Raw genomic sequence first — 15,893 nt, 5'->3', positions numbered from 1 at the left:
TCAGTATATGAAGCAACTGTAAATTAGACCTTTACCAAATGAGTAATTATTATACATTAATGCATCAATGATGATAATCATTCTGGACCATACTGCATAAAAATTAGTCATTTTAAAAATAGTAATTTTACATCTTTGACTTTTAAGTATACTTTATATCATAGTTATTTGCCTACGTACATTTTATATGCAGGACTTTGGTTCATAACCAAGCAGTTCTACACTGTGGTATTGTTACTTTTAAGAAAAACACCAGAATATACAAACAAATTAAAACCAAACACATGAGGCAACGAAATGTGGCAAAGTTGTGGGCGCATGCATTCCTTGCAACAGTTGTTTACATAGTTGATGAGTACGTAAAAGTCAACTTGTGAAGGTACAATTAGCCCCAGTCCTATAATCATCATTGATGGCAGTAATAATAGTGGGGCTAGGGAAATAAGCCACGGGACACCAGTTGCTCGTCCTGACCGCGGCGGGAAATTCAGCGTTTGTTTTTCTCATTTAAACCTTGATCTCGCCAACAAACCGCTCGAAACGGAATTGTTGCGGCACTCGAAACAATTACAGTTATCCCACTTTGTTATAACGCGATTACAGAGCGTGATCACGCCGGTTGTCTCTTTAAGAGTAGTGAGCAGTGAGAGTGAGAGAGGCGGTAACGCGGTTTCACACCCCGGGGTGGGAAACGGAGGCGGGGCCAACCCCCGCTGACTGACGGCCACTCACACCCCTCCTCCTCCTCCCCCCCTCGGCGTTGCGCGGAGAACCCGGGACGACCAATCGGGTTAGGACTCGACCCGTCCATCAAATCGAAAACAACCAATCCCCTCGAGCCATGGGCGGACCTTGGAATTGCTGTTGTGAATCCAACGTGGGACTTCGAAACGATCACTCGGGACAAACAAAAAAAAAAGGAAAAGTAACTGTAGAAAGTCCCGGTGGCGGTACACGGTCGGAAGGAGGAGGAGGCTGCGTAACCCTATTTCGCTATTACTCGGATCGTCGAGATTGTGTGACCGCAGACCGCACCTGATCAACCGGGACGGACCGCGCGTGCAAGAGAAGTTGGATTTATTCGCCCACAGTCCGCGGGGAGATCCGGGCGACATGCAGCGCGCGACTCGGGAGATCAACGCCGGAGTTCTCGGCACCTCGCGCGGCGCCCCTTGACTTGGCAGTTGCCGCATCTTCAACTTGTGTTGCGGGTTGGAGTTTTAAACAGTTTCTGCCGCTTCTCTGTTGACCGGCAGTCTCTCGCTCTCCGTGTGTCCTTTTAACGTCGCGCTGTTGCGCGTTAACCCCCCCGACATGTCACCGAGAAGCAAAGTGTGTTCGGTGCTGAGTGAACGCGCCGCTACGACTTGTGTCTGAGTCCCGGGCGACATAAAAGTTCACCCGCGGGTCGCCTTTGATTTCGAGTTGGACACCCGGAGGAGAAAGTTGGACTGGTGAGCTTGTCCCGAATCACTGTGACTGGGATGGGACACGTTTCGACCGCACCGCAGTCGCCATCGACCGCCTCCCTCCTCGTACAATAAGACGGTCCGTGCGCTTCCAGGGGGAGGGGGGGTGTGTCTCCATCTCCCCGAAGCCGCGTTAGCGTCCCGGTTTGCGGGTACGGGGAGAAGAGGGAGAGAGCCCAACGGCCGCGCTATTAAAACTGGATACAAAATGGCGGCGTCCCTGGGACGAATTGGATCCGTTTCTCCCGGTGTTTTTTATTTACTTTTGTCGCTCGAACTGTTAGCGGGTCCTGGATTAGGTTCGCCTTTGCCGTGCGCCCAGAACTGTACCTGCGACGGGGATTCAGTGGACTGTAGCGACCGGGAGCTGACGGCTGCGCCTCTGGACCTTCCGGTCCGGACTGTCTCCTTGTAAGTACCAGCCCGAGCCCGCTTATCGACCTGCCAATTACACTGCTTGTAAAGTGCCCAACGGGGAGACACAGCACGTTGAATTGCAAATAAATAGCTAGTAGTAAGCAGTGGGCCCTCGAGGGCCCCCCCCGGTGGGAAGGGGGGAGAGTATTTGAGTGGTCCTGATTTCCCTTTGCATAAACACATGTGTCTTCAGTAAACGGCGAGCTGTAGTGTTTATTCCTTCCTCGCCGCAGTGACTTTAAACGTTGAACTCGGTGGTGAAATACAAACTTCTGCTCATGTCCCCGTTAACCAATAAGAAGAAGCCCCCCGGACCCCCCACGCAGGTGCAAAAAGTGGTCCCCGTGTATTGAGCGGGCGGAGTGCCCTGCTCAAGGGCACGTGCGGGGATCTTCCAGAACTAAAATCCAAGATAATGGTGTCCTGAAGATGAAAGTGGGCCCTTAAAAACAACTTTTCTGTACCGCGTTTATCAAACTCTTTGTGGAAAGTTCTGCCCTTTTTTTTTAACTTGGGTTTAACAGGAATATCAGCGGCTATGACTCTATTATGTCCCAGTCTGTACATTCGGATGTCTTAGATTTGTAGATGCAATGAATTCATCTAAAATCGGTGAGTAAACAAACCCCGCGTGTGTCGTAAAAAATACATTTCGGCTCTATTGGGTGATGTTTATGACGGGTAATACAATTGTTTCTGTTTCTAGCCGTGTTTCACACATTTACGGGGAAAAATAGCACTTATTCCTCTAGAAAAGACCGACATCAGCCGAAACGCTGCCTGCTGGTTCGTCGAGGAAATGAGCCAATTTGGGAGATTTGTCCCTTTTTTAACGGAACACCCGCCAATGTTTAGGAGACTTCAGCGCTCAATCGAGCCCGATGACACAATTTATTTGCAGACAACGCGAGCCTCTGTCCTCCCAATCAACATTTGGGCTCCTGCCTCAGTGTGCTGCGTCCACTGTCCCCGCCGGCACTAGAGAATCCTCAGTGACAATGGGGCATCTTGTCATGGACGCATCGGCCTGTGTGTGTGTGTTGCTGAGATCGTGGGGTTAAAGACCAAAAGAGACTCCTCTGGCTCCCAGGTTCCTGTGTTGGGCCGTTTATCGGCCCCTGGGAAGCAAGGAATGCAACTTTTTTTTTAAAAAAAAGTCCTCTTAAAAACATGAATAACGGCACTTGTGCCCGGGGAGCCTCGCTGCCCTGAAGCACCACTTAGCTCAAGTTCAAGTGCTGTTTTATCGTGCAAGTACGCAGACACACACTGCTCCTCCTGTCTCCTCGCGGACAAAGGGCAAATAGTGAGGGACAAATGTCCCGTCTGAAAACGGCGGGTTTTAAACCGCTGCAAGGATACGGTCCTTTTCGTGAGCTCCGTCTACTCCCGTTATCTCGGCTAAAGCTTATCGGTCAAGATTTAAGAACCCGCAATCTGGTTGTTTTCAAAGGGAATGGCTTTATGGCTTTGGATTACCTTTTTAAAACACCTAGGTTGCATATTTCCACACCACTTCAGATAGTCACTCCACGTTGGCCGGGGACTCAAAGGGAATCGGCTTGGTTGCTCCGGGGCCTGTAAGTGAGCCAGATTTAGCAGATGATTACTGAAACCCCCAAAGAGACAAGTATGGACGGTCTCACTTGTGGCCCAGTTTGATCCCAATATAAAGGCACCATACGCCACGTCCTGTCTACCTGAGTAGATTCAATTTGCTTTTTTGGGGTTCCTAGTCGTTGTTTATGTGTGTTTGTGCTGCCTGTGATTTACGTTATTCACAGACAAAAGGGGAAACTGTTGTGCTGTTAAATATAAGTCTATTTACTGCACTGTGCAACAACAGTAGCTTTATCCTGTTAACAGAGACAGTTTGCACAATGCCTCGGCCTTAAAGCAGACTACCTTCAAGCAGGGGGGGGGGGGGGGGGGGGCGCGCACAGGCATCAGAAGCACTTTGTACACTTATCCACGGGGCTCCGCACACCTACCGCCGGCAGTTCTGCTTGGCCGTCTTATTGGCTTACAGGAGTAATGGAGCCGTCCCACCCTTTCTTGTGGGCGAAGACTGATTGAGCTGTCATGTATTTGCTGCAATTATCTCTGTTCGTGCTCATAAATTGGGAGTACGGGAGTGAACACAGCAGTAGCACCCCAGGAGCCGTATTTACGGAGCAGTTTACAGAGGGGACGGAGGGGGGGGGGGGGTTCTGTCTTTTCGCAGTGGAGCTTCTCTGCTCCCTCGAGCGACGCGGTCTTCCCCCCCAGTAGCTGTCTTAAAAGCCCCGTAGGTGTAGCTGAAGAGAAAAGCTCCTTCCACTTGTCAAAATGCCGTCCCTTCGGGGCCCTGGTTTTAATGGTCCCCTGTGAGAAAGTGGCCTTGATGAGGGGGGGAAAAGGGTTGTGGGCGGCAGAGCAGAGCGAGCTCACAAGGAGACACGGGGTGGGATTGAGGGCTCGTGTGATTGATTTACGTATGGAACATCCGAATAATAATTCACTTCATGAACTGACAATGCATTTTGAACATGTTTGTGTTGCTTTAGAAATGCTGAATTAAGTCCCATATATCCGCGCGATTGACCACACACAGTTTCTAAAGCATCTTTAGAGACTCTGCGGGTTCGTCAAACACACCCTTTGCTGTTCTACGTCAGTCCTTCTAACATTTAATAAAGTGACCACCAGTCTCGGAGGCCCGTCCATTGTTTCTGATTGATGAATAGCTTAATAACATTCAAGGCAAGTTTGCTCTCACACGGTCACATATTCCCTCTCAGGAGTGGTGCCTTATCTCATTTGCAACCACAGTAATGTGCATAAAAAGCATTTCTGCCCACAGTGGCCCCGGCGTAATAGGATTTCACGAGTAAATAAAATCACAAACATAACTAATTTAGCAGGCTGAGATTGCTGCTGTTGGGCAGAGGTTAAGCAGATACATGGTGTCTGTTTGGCCCATTCTTTTACGTGTTTTATGAGATATATTTACGTATGTTTGGGGTTAGTCTTCCATGCTTCCCCAGCTTAACCCCGAGGGAAAAGCCAGAAGACGCCTAAACTTGAATGGTCCCAATTGCAACCCAGTGGTTTCCCAATGCGCTGGTCACCAAACCCCGTAGCCCCCCCGCTCCCTACAGCGCAGCCTTATTGGTAAACACCAACCCGACCGTTGGTTTTAGCTTCTGCCCTCAGGGAATGGGTTTGTGTGGTGGTTTTATCCAGACAGGGGCTGGGCGGGCTCTCGGCTGGCTGCTCACGGAACTGGTCTGCAGAGGGGTGGGGGGGCCGCAGATCACCTGGCACAGGGGGTGGACTTTTTTTTCCCACCCACTGCATGGATGTCAATGTCACGGTCTGCTGCTGCTGCTGCCTCCAGAGCTGCTTCCACTAGTTGGTGGAGGTTCTGTCAGTGGTCAGAAACCCAAACCACTGTCCCACATTATAACACACCCAGAAATCCCAGAGGAGCAGAAACATCGCTGTCTGCCTGGACGTCCCATGTGCTGACAGACAGAGCTCTTTCTGATTTGAGTTGCAGAAATGCTCCTTCCTCACAAACAGGTGAGTGTAGGAAGGGGGGGGGGGCGGTTGGGGGTCGGGGGGGTGTTTGCAGCAGCGCTCTTTGGGGCCGAGCCCATTGTGGTTACAAGGGCATTTCTCGCTCGGCAGCCATGTAACCTTGTGGTATTGGGGGTCTACCAAGTTTGTTTATTGTCATAGTTTCTTTACCCTTGTGGCTCTGGTATCCACATGTGGATATTTTAAAGTCAAGCTCGAGCGCTTAGAAGGGTTTAAGACGATATTATTGTTGGCAGAGATACCTTTTTTTCGGTCAGCAGCTCTTCCCTTTCTCCACAGTATCAGCCTTTTTGCTGGTACGTTGAATAGAAAAGGTGCAGGTTTTTTTCTAGGGAAATGTACGCGAGCACGTGTCAATCAATTAATGTTGTAGGCGATCCTCTTTGAACCGATTGAGGTAATTTGTTCCCTAGCCGAGAACAAATTATGAGGTAAAAACTTCATCGGTTCTTACTCTAGTAACGGCAGAAATGACAATCAAACAGCTGCTGCCACAGGTCATTCTACAGGAATCCAGTCAGCAGAATAGATGGTCCTTTTGTGAAGACACTTTAAGGACCCCCCCCCCCCCACCCCCCTACCACCACCTCCTTGGGTTGATCGATGAATCATCTGTGAAAACTCTACATCTGGTAAGAGTTGGCAAATGTGAAGAAGATGTTAGAAAGAGAAGAAAAAAGCGTGACTTGGACGAAGAGGGGGAAAAGGTGCCGGCCAAGCGAAGCAGCTTCTCCCCAGAAATCCGGCAGGCCTCAGAGGAGCGGGCGGCGCTGGAGTGCCAAGTTGGGCCTTTTTTTAAATTTTTTTTTTTTTTTTTACGCCTTCCAGCCCCCGCACTGTGATATTGCAGAGAGGAAATGAGCGCCAGAGCTCTACTGTCTAGACACCCACATGTACTCCGAGTCCTCTGTTTAGAGACGTATTCCACCTCTGGCTGTAGCGCAATTAGCGCTGAATTGCGCTCCGCCGGTATAATAAACAACAAGCGGGGGAAAAATTGACTAATGATCCGGTCTCTTTCTACGCTTTTGAAGTCGCAGGGTCAGCGCTCTGCGCAGCGCTAAGACAATAGCCCCGCCGAAGAGACGCACAATATTTGTGTTATTCTTTCAGATTAATTGGGGACGCTCATTTCCCCCTTTACTCACAATGAAGTAATCTGGGCGCCATTTGTAACCAATTGCACCGTTATTGCGCTAGAACGCCGCTGTTAAATGCGGGAGCGTGACCCCTGCGTGTTTTGCGGACGACGGGTGCACGAGGCGTGTGTGCAGTTTGGCACCGGGAGCACTATTGTGCTCCTCCTCCTCCTGGCTGTGGGGTTCACGCAGTGCCTTCCCCCCCCCCACAATCTGCGCCCTACTTTTCCAGCCCCAAACCGGCGTGAAGAACGGCGGCGCACATGGCCCCAAGATGTGCCTCGGCCAAACTTCAGAAACTGAGTCACAGGCTCGCTGATTTTCGAAGGCGTTGTTGTGTGTGTGTGTGTGTGTGTGTGTGGCGGGGGGGGGGGCTGTAATGCAAATTGTGAAATATGCTGATCCCATCGGCACTACACTTCTCTGACCTCGCTGCACAGAAGTTTCTCTCCCTCTCCCCAAGATGTTGCGCTGACGGGTGCTTTACTCATCCCATTCATCATTATTTGTCATTACTGCAGATCCCGTTGTTTGGCCCATCTAATAATCCCTTTAACCTCGTTGATATGAGGTCTACCGGTTTGCTTCCTCTGTTTGACTCTGTTTTGTGTGTAGAATGTCAGCCTGGAGCTGGTGTTGGCTTTGTGAACACTCTCACTGCAGTTGCCTGGCCATAAACTGGCCCTTAATGACAGGAAGAGTGGTGTGAGTGTGTGTGTGTGTGTGTGTGTGTGTGTGTGTGTGTGTGTGTGTGTGGGGCCCCTCAGACACTCAGGTTATTATTTGACTAGCTTTATGATGCTCTGAAATCGACCACATTAAAGGGCCTTTGTCTCCCTGCTGGACCACAGAAGGCTCATCGCTGACATCTCTTCACACTTTCGGCGAGCAAAGTTCACGCCGCATTTGTGTGCGATAGGAACAGGAAAGATAATGATGATGTATTTCTCCATGTGCGAGTCCCTGGCTGATCCGGGGCTCCCTCCCCCGTATCTCTCTCCCCCTCTCCCTCCCTCCCACACACCGACTGTGTGCTGCTCTACAAGCATAGCGTCATACGTCATGACATCACGCCCAGCTTTCCTCGACTCCCCCAGCACCCGTAGCGCAGATCTTTTTGAAGGTCTTTTAATGAGTTTTATATGTCAGATCTGCTGCGCAGTCCAGCGATGACGCTGTGCTTCAGGCACTGGTTTGCTCAGTCAAGGGAGTCTGGGTTTCGAAGCTACAACTTCCAGTAGTCGGTATATTATCAGCCGATCTCTTATTTCAAGTTTTTACGCCAATGTAAATTTTCCCAAGAAGCATTTGTTAGAAAATCTGTCCAAAAACCAAAAGATATTGATCCATGAGGGAGGAAGGGAGTGTGACCTCATGTGTTGCAATAGACGAATGTGTTATTTGATGCTGTAAATAGTGATCAGTTAATGTTGTATGGATTTATTAACTGTCTGTTTGGTGAAATGAGTGACCTTGCTCCGGGGCAACCGGTGGTTGGGTGATTAGAAGCTCTGCCGGTTGCTGATGTTCACCACTGCCTCTGGGTTTGCAACGCAGCGGGAGGTGTTGAGGGCTGCAGCGGCTCTCGTGTTTCTCGTCTCCATTCCGGCTGACAGAAGCGGGGTTATGGCGACCTGATGGGCGGCCGGCAGCTTGGACACAGTGCGGCTTCAGACAACTTCAGAGGAACTTTGTTCCGAATGGAGGGCCGGGGTGTGCCGGCAGATCAATCATATGTTCTGTTATCAGGAGTTAGTTTTTGATTAGCTGATACATTTCCACGGGATGAAATAAAAAATAAAATAAATAATTATGAGATCGTGCACAATATTCACCCTGCACCAATCGCAGCGGCCTGAATTAAGTGTTTGGCTCAACACAATGTCTTACTTTGGTTAAGTAGCTGGCGGAGGGAGATTGTGATCTGCTGACTAATGTGTGTAAACTAGTTGTACCATACGGTGGAATGCTGCGCTTCACAAAGGCAAAACCGCCGCTTATTGTTTGAGTCGGTTAATCGCAGAGGCCGTGACCAGCTTATAGACCAGATCTTTAAAAACAGATTCTCATTCTTCTTCCGTGCGTTGGATTCTGCTAACGTTGGTGACTGAATCCCTCAAAGGTAGAAAAAACGAATGGCTCTCCCAGAAACGACCTGATTCTAAGGTCACTTTCTGGAACGGATTAACCACGCTTCGCACCGAGGTTCATTTTCTTTCCACGGGAGGGAGGGAGGCCGGCCGGCGTTATCACCACTGCGCCGTACAGTAGGTGTTAAAATGCTGTGAGCTGTATCTGATCTGATAGGCGAGAGAATAATAAAGGAGAACGAGCCTGGAGAGAAAAAGGCCCAGTTGTGTAAACATCGGCGGTGAATCAGAGAGCGACACATGTGTGCGTCTGGGCCCTCGCACAAAGGACCCGTTTTGTTTTGTCGCCGTGGCCTTTAGCACCAGCACTGCAGCTTTGGCTCTTAAATGCAACTTTTTTGTCCCCATAGTCCTCCTTTTTAAGCCTCGGGCTTCACGTGCGAGTTGACTCGCAATATCTCTTGAGCTGTTTTGTGCCCAAATCCGGTCGATTTGAAACAGCGCTGTGTGTGTGTGTGTGTGTGTGTGTGTGTGTGTGTGTTGGCTGAAGTATGTATATCTCCAGGCAAGCGGTGTGGTTTTTCACTTGGCCTCACCGTAACGAGGTAATAGTTTCCTGTCGCGGGGCCGACAGTTCAGTGCTCGGGGCTGCGATGGGGGGAGGGGGGGGGTGAAGACAACAATAATATTATTAAGATATCGATCACATATTGGATGTATCCCAAGCTGGACAATGGACAAACGTCTTTTTAGTTGACGTCCTGTCCAGTCCCCGTTGCCCTGCCACAGAGCACACTATGTAACGTCCTGCTCAGCTGTTGTTATGCCGATGTGTCGCCTTCACTAAAGGCCTTTGTACTGACTGCGTTCCAATTAGCTACGAATGGAGGAAACCTCCTGTCACTTGCTTTACAGGCTTGTTATCATCAGGAAATGTCTCACCTGCCAGATGAATGGCCGTAACCCTTAAGTCATACCGCTAAGGAATGAAAGTTTCCCATTACTCAACACCAGACCGACACTCCGCAGATCCATTTAGAAAATGCCAATGAGCTGATTCCCGTCTCATCTGTAATCTAATAAAAAGTCATACAGTACCGGTCAAAACGTTTGGAAACATTTTCTCATTCAATTTAAGAATGTGTGTCCAAACGATTGACTGGTACTGTACTTCGCGGTTTCCACGGGAACGCACCCGTCCAGGCTTTGGGCATTCGGGTTGAAAAATCACTTCAAGCCTCACTTTTAAGGCCTGTGCCTGGAGGGCGGACACACACACTATTAACTCTTTACACAAACACACACACACACACACGGGGAAAAGATTTAGGGACCAACACTGTAATTAACTGCGCAACAGAAAGATAAATCTGTCACGGGAGAAGGAGAGTAAGATTGACAGGCGTAAACCTTATAAAAAAGTGTGTTGAATAGCAGCCTTTTGCTGTCGTATTGTCCCGCCCCCCTTACGCGGCATTCTTTACAAGACGGCGGTGGGACGAGAGGCCGAGGAATGTGTTGCTTCAGGTGAAAGTGTCCCCAGCAGCTGGGAACTAGCGGCCAACTCTCGGCAGGCCTGTGAAACATTCCTGCGCCGTCTCTCACGTCTGGACGGACGGACGGACAGAGGGACGGGACGGGACGCCCGCGGCCTCAGAGCTGTGGGCTCCCTTTGTCTCACCCGCGGCCAAAAACACAAGCGGCACTCTCACTGTAGCAGCCCGCCCGCCCCTCCCCTACCCTCCCCTGCCCTCCCCTCCTACACCCTTTCTGCCAACAGGCCGCCCAGGCAAGAGATGGCGCTTGTTGAATCAGCTCCACATGGCGTGGGACGCTCCATCTGAAACGCAGACGCTCGCGTGGCGCAGCGCTACATCACGGGACTAATCACTCCGTAATAAGCCCCCGTGCCAGTCAAGCGGCAGCTATTAAACGCGGCGTTAGCCTGAAGTGCTAATTGAGTGCTGCGGATGAATGGCCTGCAGGTTATGTGTTTGAAAAGTGAGCTGTGAGAGCCTCTCTATCGATAGTATTGATCCGGCGCTCCTGGATGGACTGCTGTGTTTTCAGGCGTACGTTATGTGTGCTGAATGGGTGAAAACTTGCTGTCATTGATTGATTGATTGAATACAATATATAAAGGTCAGTGTCCTGTCCACTATTCGGCAAATTTGAACTGCTTTTTAAATTGACCTCTTCTTCTTTATTTCAGAAACCTCGGCCGCAACAAGCTGACTTCCATCGACGTTGAAGCTTTTGACGGCCTTCCCAACTTGAGAGAGCTGTAAGTAGTCGCACACACAGCATCTCCATCCACAAACACCTAGACACTCTAATGGACTCCCTGAAGTGTGTGTACAGCCCCGTTTTCCTCCGGTGTGTTTCAGATGTTCGACTCTGAAACGCGGCGTAGGTTTTGATTCCCGAGCATCGTACGTGATCGCCACTCTCTGCTTCCCAGCGTGTGTGTGTTTCCTTGAACTAAGTCCAATTGAGAATAAAGTGGTGGTTTTCTATATTAAGCCTCCTCTCCACCACCTGATACTGTGGCCAACGCTGGCCTTGTAAATATTTTATATGGTGAGGAGAGCGCTTGGCTCTGTGTCACTCAGCGACCAGCACACAAGGCACACACACACACACACACATCCAGCAGCTAACTGGTGATACACACACTGGTGACATCTTTGGCAGGCCAGTCATATGCTCCCCGGACATCTGTTTCACTCCTGGGTTATTTTTGGTTTTCAAAAGGGTGACTTGCTCCTTGCTCGGCGGGGACGACATGACAAGTCATGTTTTTAATCTTCAGATTGGTGCGAGGGTTAATTGCATTTTGCCTCATGTGATGGAGCACGTGGGATAGAACGACCGTCTCAGCGAGCGTTTAATACTGAAAACGCACAACAATCTGCTTTGTTTACTTCACCAGTAGAGCTCCTTGAATTCTTTGCTGTGCTTCCTCCTCTTTAAGTGTCTTTGTCCTCAGACCTCACAACCACATATCATGCGTGTCTTGTCTCTAGTTTTCTCCTCTAACCCGCGTGTGTTGTTTCACTTGCAGGCGCCTGGACCACAATGAGCTGACCTCCATCCCAGATTTAGGACGGGCCGCCTCAAGGATCGTGTCCCTCTACCTGTGAGTACGGCCCCCATTTACCCGTAGACGAGTTATCTGGCCCTCCGTAGCTTTACCCTGAAGTCAGTGGCCTCTTTGAAATGCTCCTAAAATAGTCCCCCTCTTTGCCTTTGCATCTCCGAAGTAACGCATTCGTGTGAAGTTGCTGATGAATATAGTCACATTACATTGAAATAACCCCCCACCCCCCCTCCTCCCCCCCAGCCCCTCTCCGCCTAAGCTCTGTTGGTGTAAATATGGCGCTCTGTCTTTAGCGTCTAGCGCGTGGTCGAGTGACCCAAGTGTGTCAGATCCAGCGCGGTTGTGAAACAGCGCCTGTGGGGACGGGGACCTGCACTGGCATCTCACTGGAGATTTACTGCCCTATTTGGGTCGGGCCGGTGTGCACTTGCGCGTGTCACGAACGTGAGCTCGGCAGTCCATCGCACAAAACCCCGGCAGTTCAACGACAAGCTTTCATCCAAAAATACGCCTAAGTTAAGAATCCAATGGCTCTGCTGTGAAACCTTACTACAACTCCCGTGAAGATAAAGTCCTTCTGGTTTCCAGTTCTAAACACACACACACACACACACACACACACACACACACACACACACACACACACATGGTCAGCTTGGCTTCACTGGTTGTATATCTATCGGTGTGTCGGGCTGACTGCCTGGTGGTGAAGTTTCTGTGATATCGGTCAGGGTGAGCCGTGCGGGAGTCACACCTTGGCCCGTCCCCGTGTGTCATCCGCCCGCTTCTCAGAATTGAACGCGGTCACAAGATTACTCTTAAGCCGTATGGAATTTGAGGATTGATTGGGCAACTCTGACGTCCGTCTATTTCTGTACGTTTGGAGCTTTTGTCACGAATGTGTTTTTTATGAGGTCGGATCCAAAGAGTTTAGAAACAAACTCGCGTTCGCAATCCGGCTGGAGCAAGTTCACCTTTACTTGCACAAACCGCGCACGGGCCGCAGCCCCTCCGAGTGATGGGGGTGTCTTTTTTTGGCCCGACTGGAGGTCTGTTGCTAGGTGGGGGGGAGGCCCGCGGGCCCGATGGGTGTGGAGGCTGGAGGGCGGGTCGGATCTCTACAAAGCCACACAGCTGAAGCGAAGGCCCGCTGAAGCACTCGCAGCTGTCGGCCGTCAGTCACATGGCTCACACTAAAACGGGTGACAGCGAGAAGGGGAGGAAGTATGAGAAAGCAGGGAGGGAGGGCGGCGTAGGGCTGGGGCGAATAGCGTCGGATCAGGGTGACACCACCGTACCGCCGAAAGAGGAATGGTAAAGGAGAAGTTGTGTGTGTGTGTGTGGGGGGGCACAGAGAGGCAAAAGGGAAGCAAAAGGTGAGCTCGTGCACAGGGTTATATTCCCTAAAGTAAATCCGATGCACAGCGTCTCCCGTGACAACCGGCCAGCTCTCCACAGTGAGGGAGTGTCTGAGCACAGACTGCAGGCCAGTGTTCCTGTGCCGCTGGGCCACAGCGTCCGGAATGTCGTCTGACTGCAGGTTTGTGTGAGACAGTGGTTTGCACGCACACAAACACACAAACACACGCAAGCAAATTGACTGAGAAACTTTTCTTCGGCCCCTTCATCACACTCAGTATCAAATGCTGAGAGAGAATCACATGCGAGAACGCTGGTGGAATTTCTCACGTTGAATTGCGAATGTAAAGGGGAAGTTTCCGGGATAACCAAATAAGTTTAGTTTCCCGTGTTACGTTATAATGCTGCCCTTTCTCCGGTTATGCCGCGCACCGGACTGAGTGACGCAGCAGCTACACTAAATATTGCACAAATGCTTGGTCAGCAGAAACGCACGATGCTTTTTAGAGGATTGGATTCAAACAAACGTTTGTTTCATAAGGGCTTCAAGATGCTTTATGTTAATCAGATGACCGTATTCATCTTTGAAAGATTGCACACGGAAGTTGATGACCAGGTCCCGTGGGAGTACAATACACAGGCTTATGAAGAAGTACAGTGGTATTAAAATAAAAAAAGGAATTCAGTGGACAAAAAACCTCACTGAGGTGGCCAGAGTTTTCTTCCTTTTCTCGTTCTGTTTCCTTAATCTTTTGCTTGATTGAAAGGGTGTTTCTCTTTTGTCTTTTCTTTGTTTCCCGTCACCTTCATTCCTTTCCTCCCCTCTTTTTTTTATTGCTGCAGCCCTAGAGATAATTAATTTGCCAGTCCAAGCTCTTCTTTGGTCCAATCGTTATGATTTGTTCAGATGTCCATCAACCAAATACAACAGATGCATCACGTTTAAGTGGAATTCCTACCGGCCCATAATGCACTTGGCCATTGGCATCCCGCAGACTCCCCGAATGCCACAGCGGGATGGGAAAAAAACAAAGCAACAGAAACAAAAACAAAAAAATTAAAAAATGAACTGAAAACAGTGTCAAAGTGACAGCAGAGCAGCACAAACTTTCCCGTTGTGCTCATCGCTGGCTTGTCTCGACATCAAAGCAATCCTTTATAACAGCTCTGGGTGGAAATAACACGGCTGGTCTGATTTTGAAATAACTCTCCCATTGTCCCGGCCGTCAGCTTCAAACGCAGAGCGCGGCCCAAAGAATCGCCCCCAAAGATGACACTGGAACCGCCAGGACGGGCTCTCCATTGGGAACCGCTGATGCACTTTCCATGCATCAAAAGAAGTGTCAAAGTGAGGCAGGCGCACGATAATCAGGCGGTCAACGGGGCAGGGTAGCGGTATTTGGAATCACGTGGAACCAAGGGCAATAAGGCCTTCCGGACATGAAAGGATGACCAAGTGCGAACCAGCTCCGCTTCATCAAAACTGTCACCGGCCGTATGATGATCAGTCTTTACAAACGTGTGGACTTCAAACACGCTGAGCTCTGCGGCTTTAACCGCCTATCACACGAAGCCGGGGGGGTGGTTGGAGGGGGGAGGTCGGGGGGGGGGTGGAAAGGGAATTTCGGTTTGAAGGCAAACGAGTGAGAGAGGTCAACCTCTCCCACCAGTTTGAGACTGATCTGTTTTTCCCATCAAAGGTCACCAGCTGTTGACCCCACCTCACCCCTTCATTCTCCTCCCCCATTCTTTCCCTCCCTGCTTTTTGCTCAGGCTCACTGTAGCCACTGTCTGTTGCTCTGTCCCATGTTTGCCGCTGCTATTTGTGTTGTGTTGTGTGTGTGTGTGTGTGTGTGTGTGTTTGCCCAGGCGGGCTTGCATGGCTCATCCTTAACCATTTTTGCCACTGTTTATTCAGGTGGGCCGCTGTGGTGTGACCCCTCCTCCCCTCAGACAGCAATAAAGTTGTGTGTGTGTGTGTGGGGGGGCTGAAGGCTAGAAAGGAAGCAGGGAGGAGGGACTGACCTTGTTTTGACGAGTTTGACCAGAGGGACACCTGCTCTCACCTTCCTAAAAAGCAAAGCAGCCGCAATATCATGCGCCGTCCATCTGAAGATGTGTGATTTAGTTGTTCAAGGGGAGAAATGTATGTGTTTATGTACTTCTTCTGGCTGTATTGCCCCCCCCCCCCCCCCACCCTCCACTCCTCTTCCCGCCCCCTTTTGTTTGATGGAATGTTTCAGAAAAAACAACAGAGGGGACAAGTAAAAAAAAGTATTTTGTCCTTCCGTGGAAATAAAGTGAGGAATAAAATGCTGCGTTGCTCTTAGTCGGATGGGACGACATCCGTGTGCTTTAAAGGGGAACTTTAATTGCTGCCTTTCCACTCAATCCACGGAAAGCCTTTTTTTAAATTTATTTATATATTTTTGCACACTAGTCGGGTAACTGAAAGTGACACCAATCGAAATTCCGACCCCTAGTTAGCACCGAGGCATGTGTCGAATGTGTCACCCGGCAAAGGCTTTCATGTATGCTCAGATAACAGCGGACACAGTACGGACACAGACACACAGCGCCTGGTGTCTTTCTGCCTTACTGAACTCTACACATGTATACATGTGTGCATGTTTGATGGAGAGGAGCTTCTGTCTCCCGATGTCTTTCCTTGTGCTCAATCCTCTTCCCCTCCTAGTTGGAGGATAATGATTGTGGCTCTATGTAACTTTTTTTTTCT

General features: G+C 49.9%; 1 protein-coding gene across 1 annotated transcript in view; it reads left to right on the top strand.

The window, feature by feature from the left end:
• The first annotated feature begins 703 nt into the window (after window positions 1–703).
• lrig1 (leucine-rich repeats and immunoglobulin-like domains 1) overlaps window positions 704–15,893 on the top strand; it is a 29,224-nt gene continuing 14,034 nt past the window's right edge. The window contains exons 1-3 of the mRNA XM_078091585.1: window positions 704–1,880; window positions 10,910–10,981; window positions 11,762–11,836. Of these exons, the coding sequence (XP_077947711.1) occupies window positions 1,678–1,880; window positions 10,910–10,981; window positions 11,762–11,836 (350 nt within the window). The 5' untranslated portion in view covers window positions 704–1,677. The remainder of the gene's footprint in view (window positions 1,881–10,909; window positions 10,982–11,761; window positions 11,837–15,893) is intronic.

Source organism: Gasterosteus aculeatus, chromosome 17, assembly GCF_964276395.1.
Source record: "Gasterosteus aculeatus chromosome 17, fGasAcu3.hap1.1, whole genome shotgun sequence".
In the NCBI taxonomy this organism is placed as follows: Eukaryota; Metazoa; Chordata; class Actinopteri; order Perciformes; family Gasterosteidae; genus Gasterosteus; species Gasterosteus aculeatus.
This window is presented reverse-complemented; position numbering and strand designations above follow the sequence as displayed.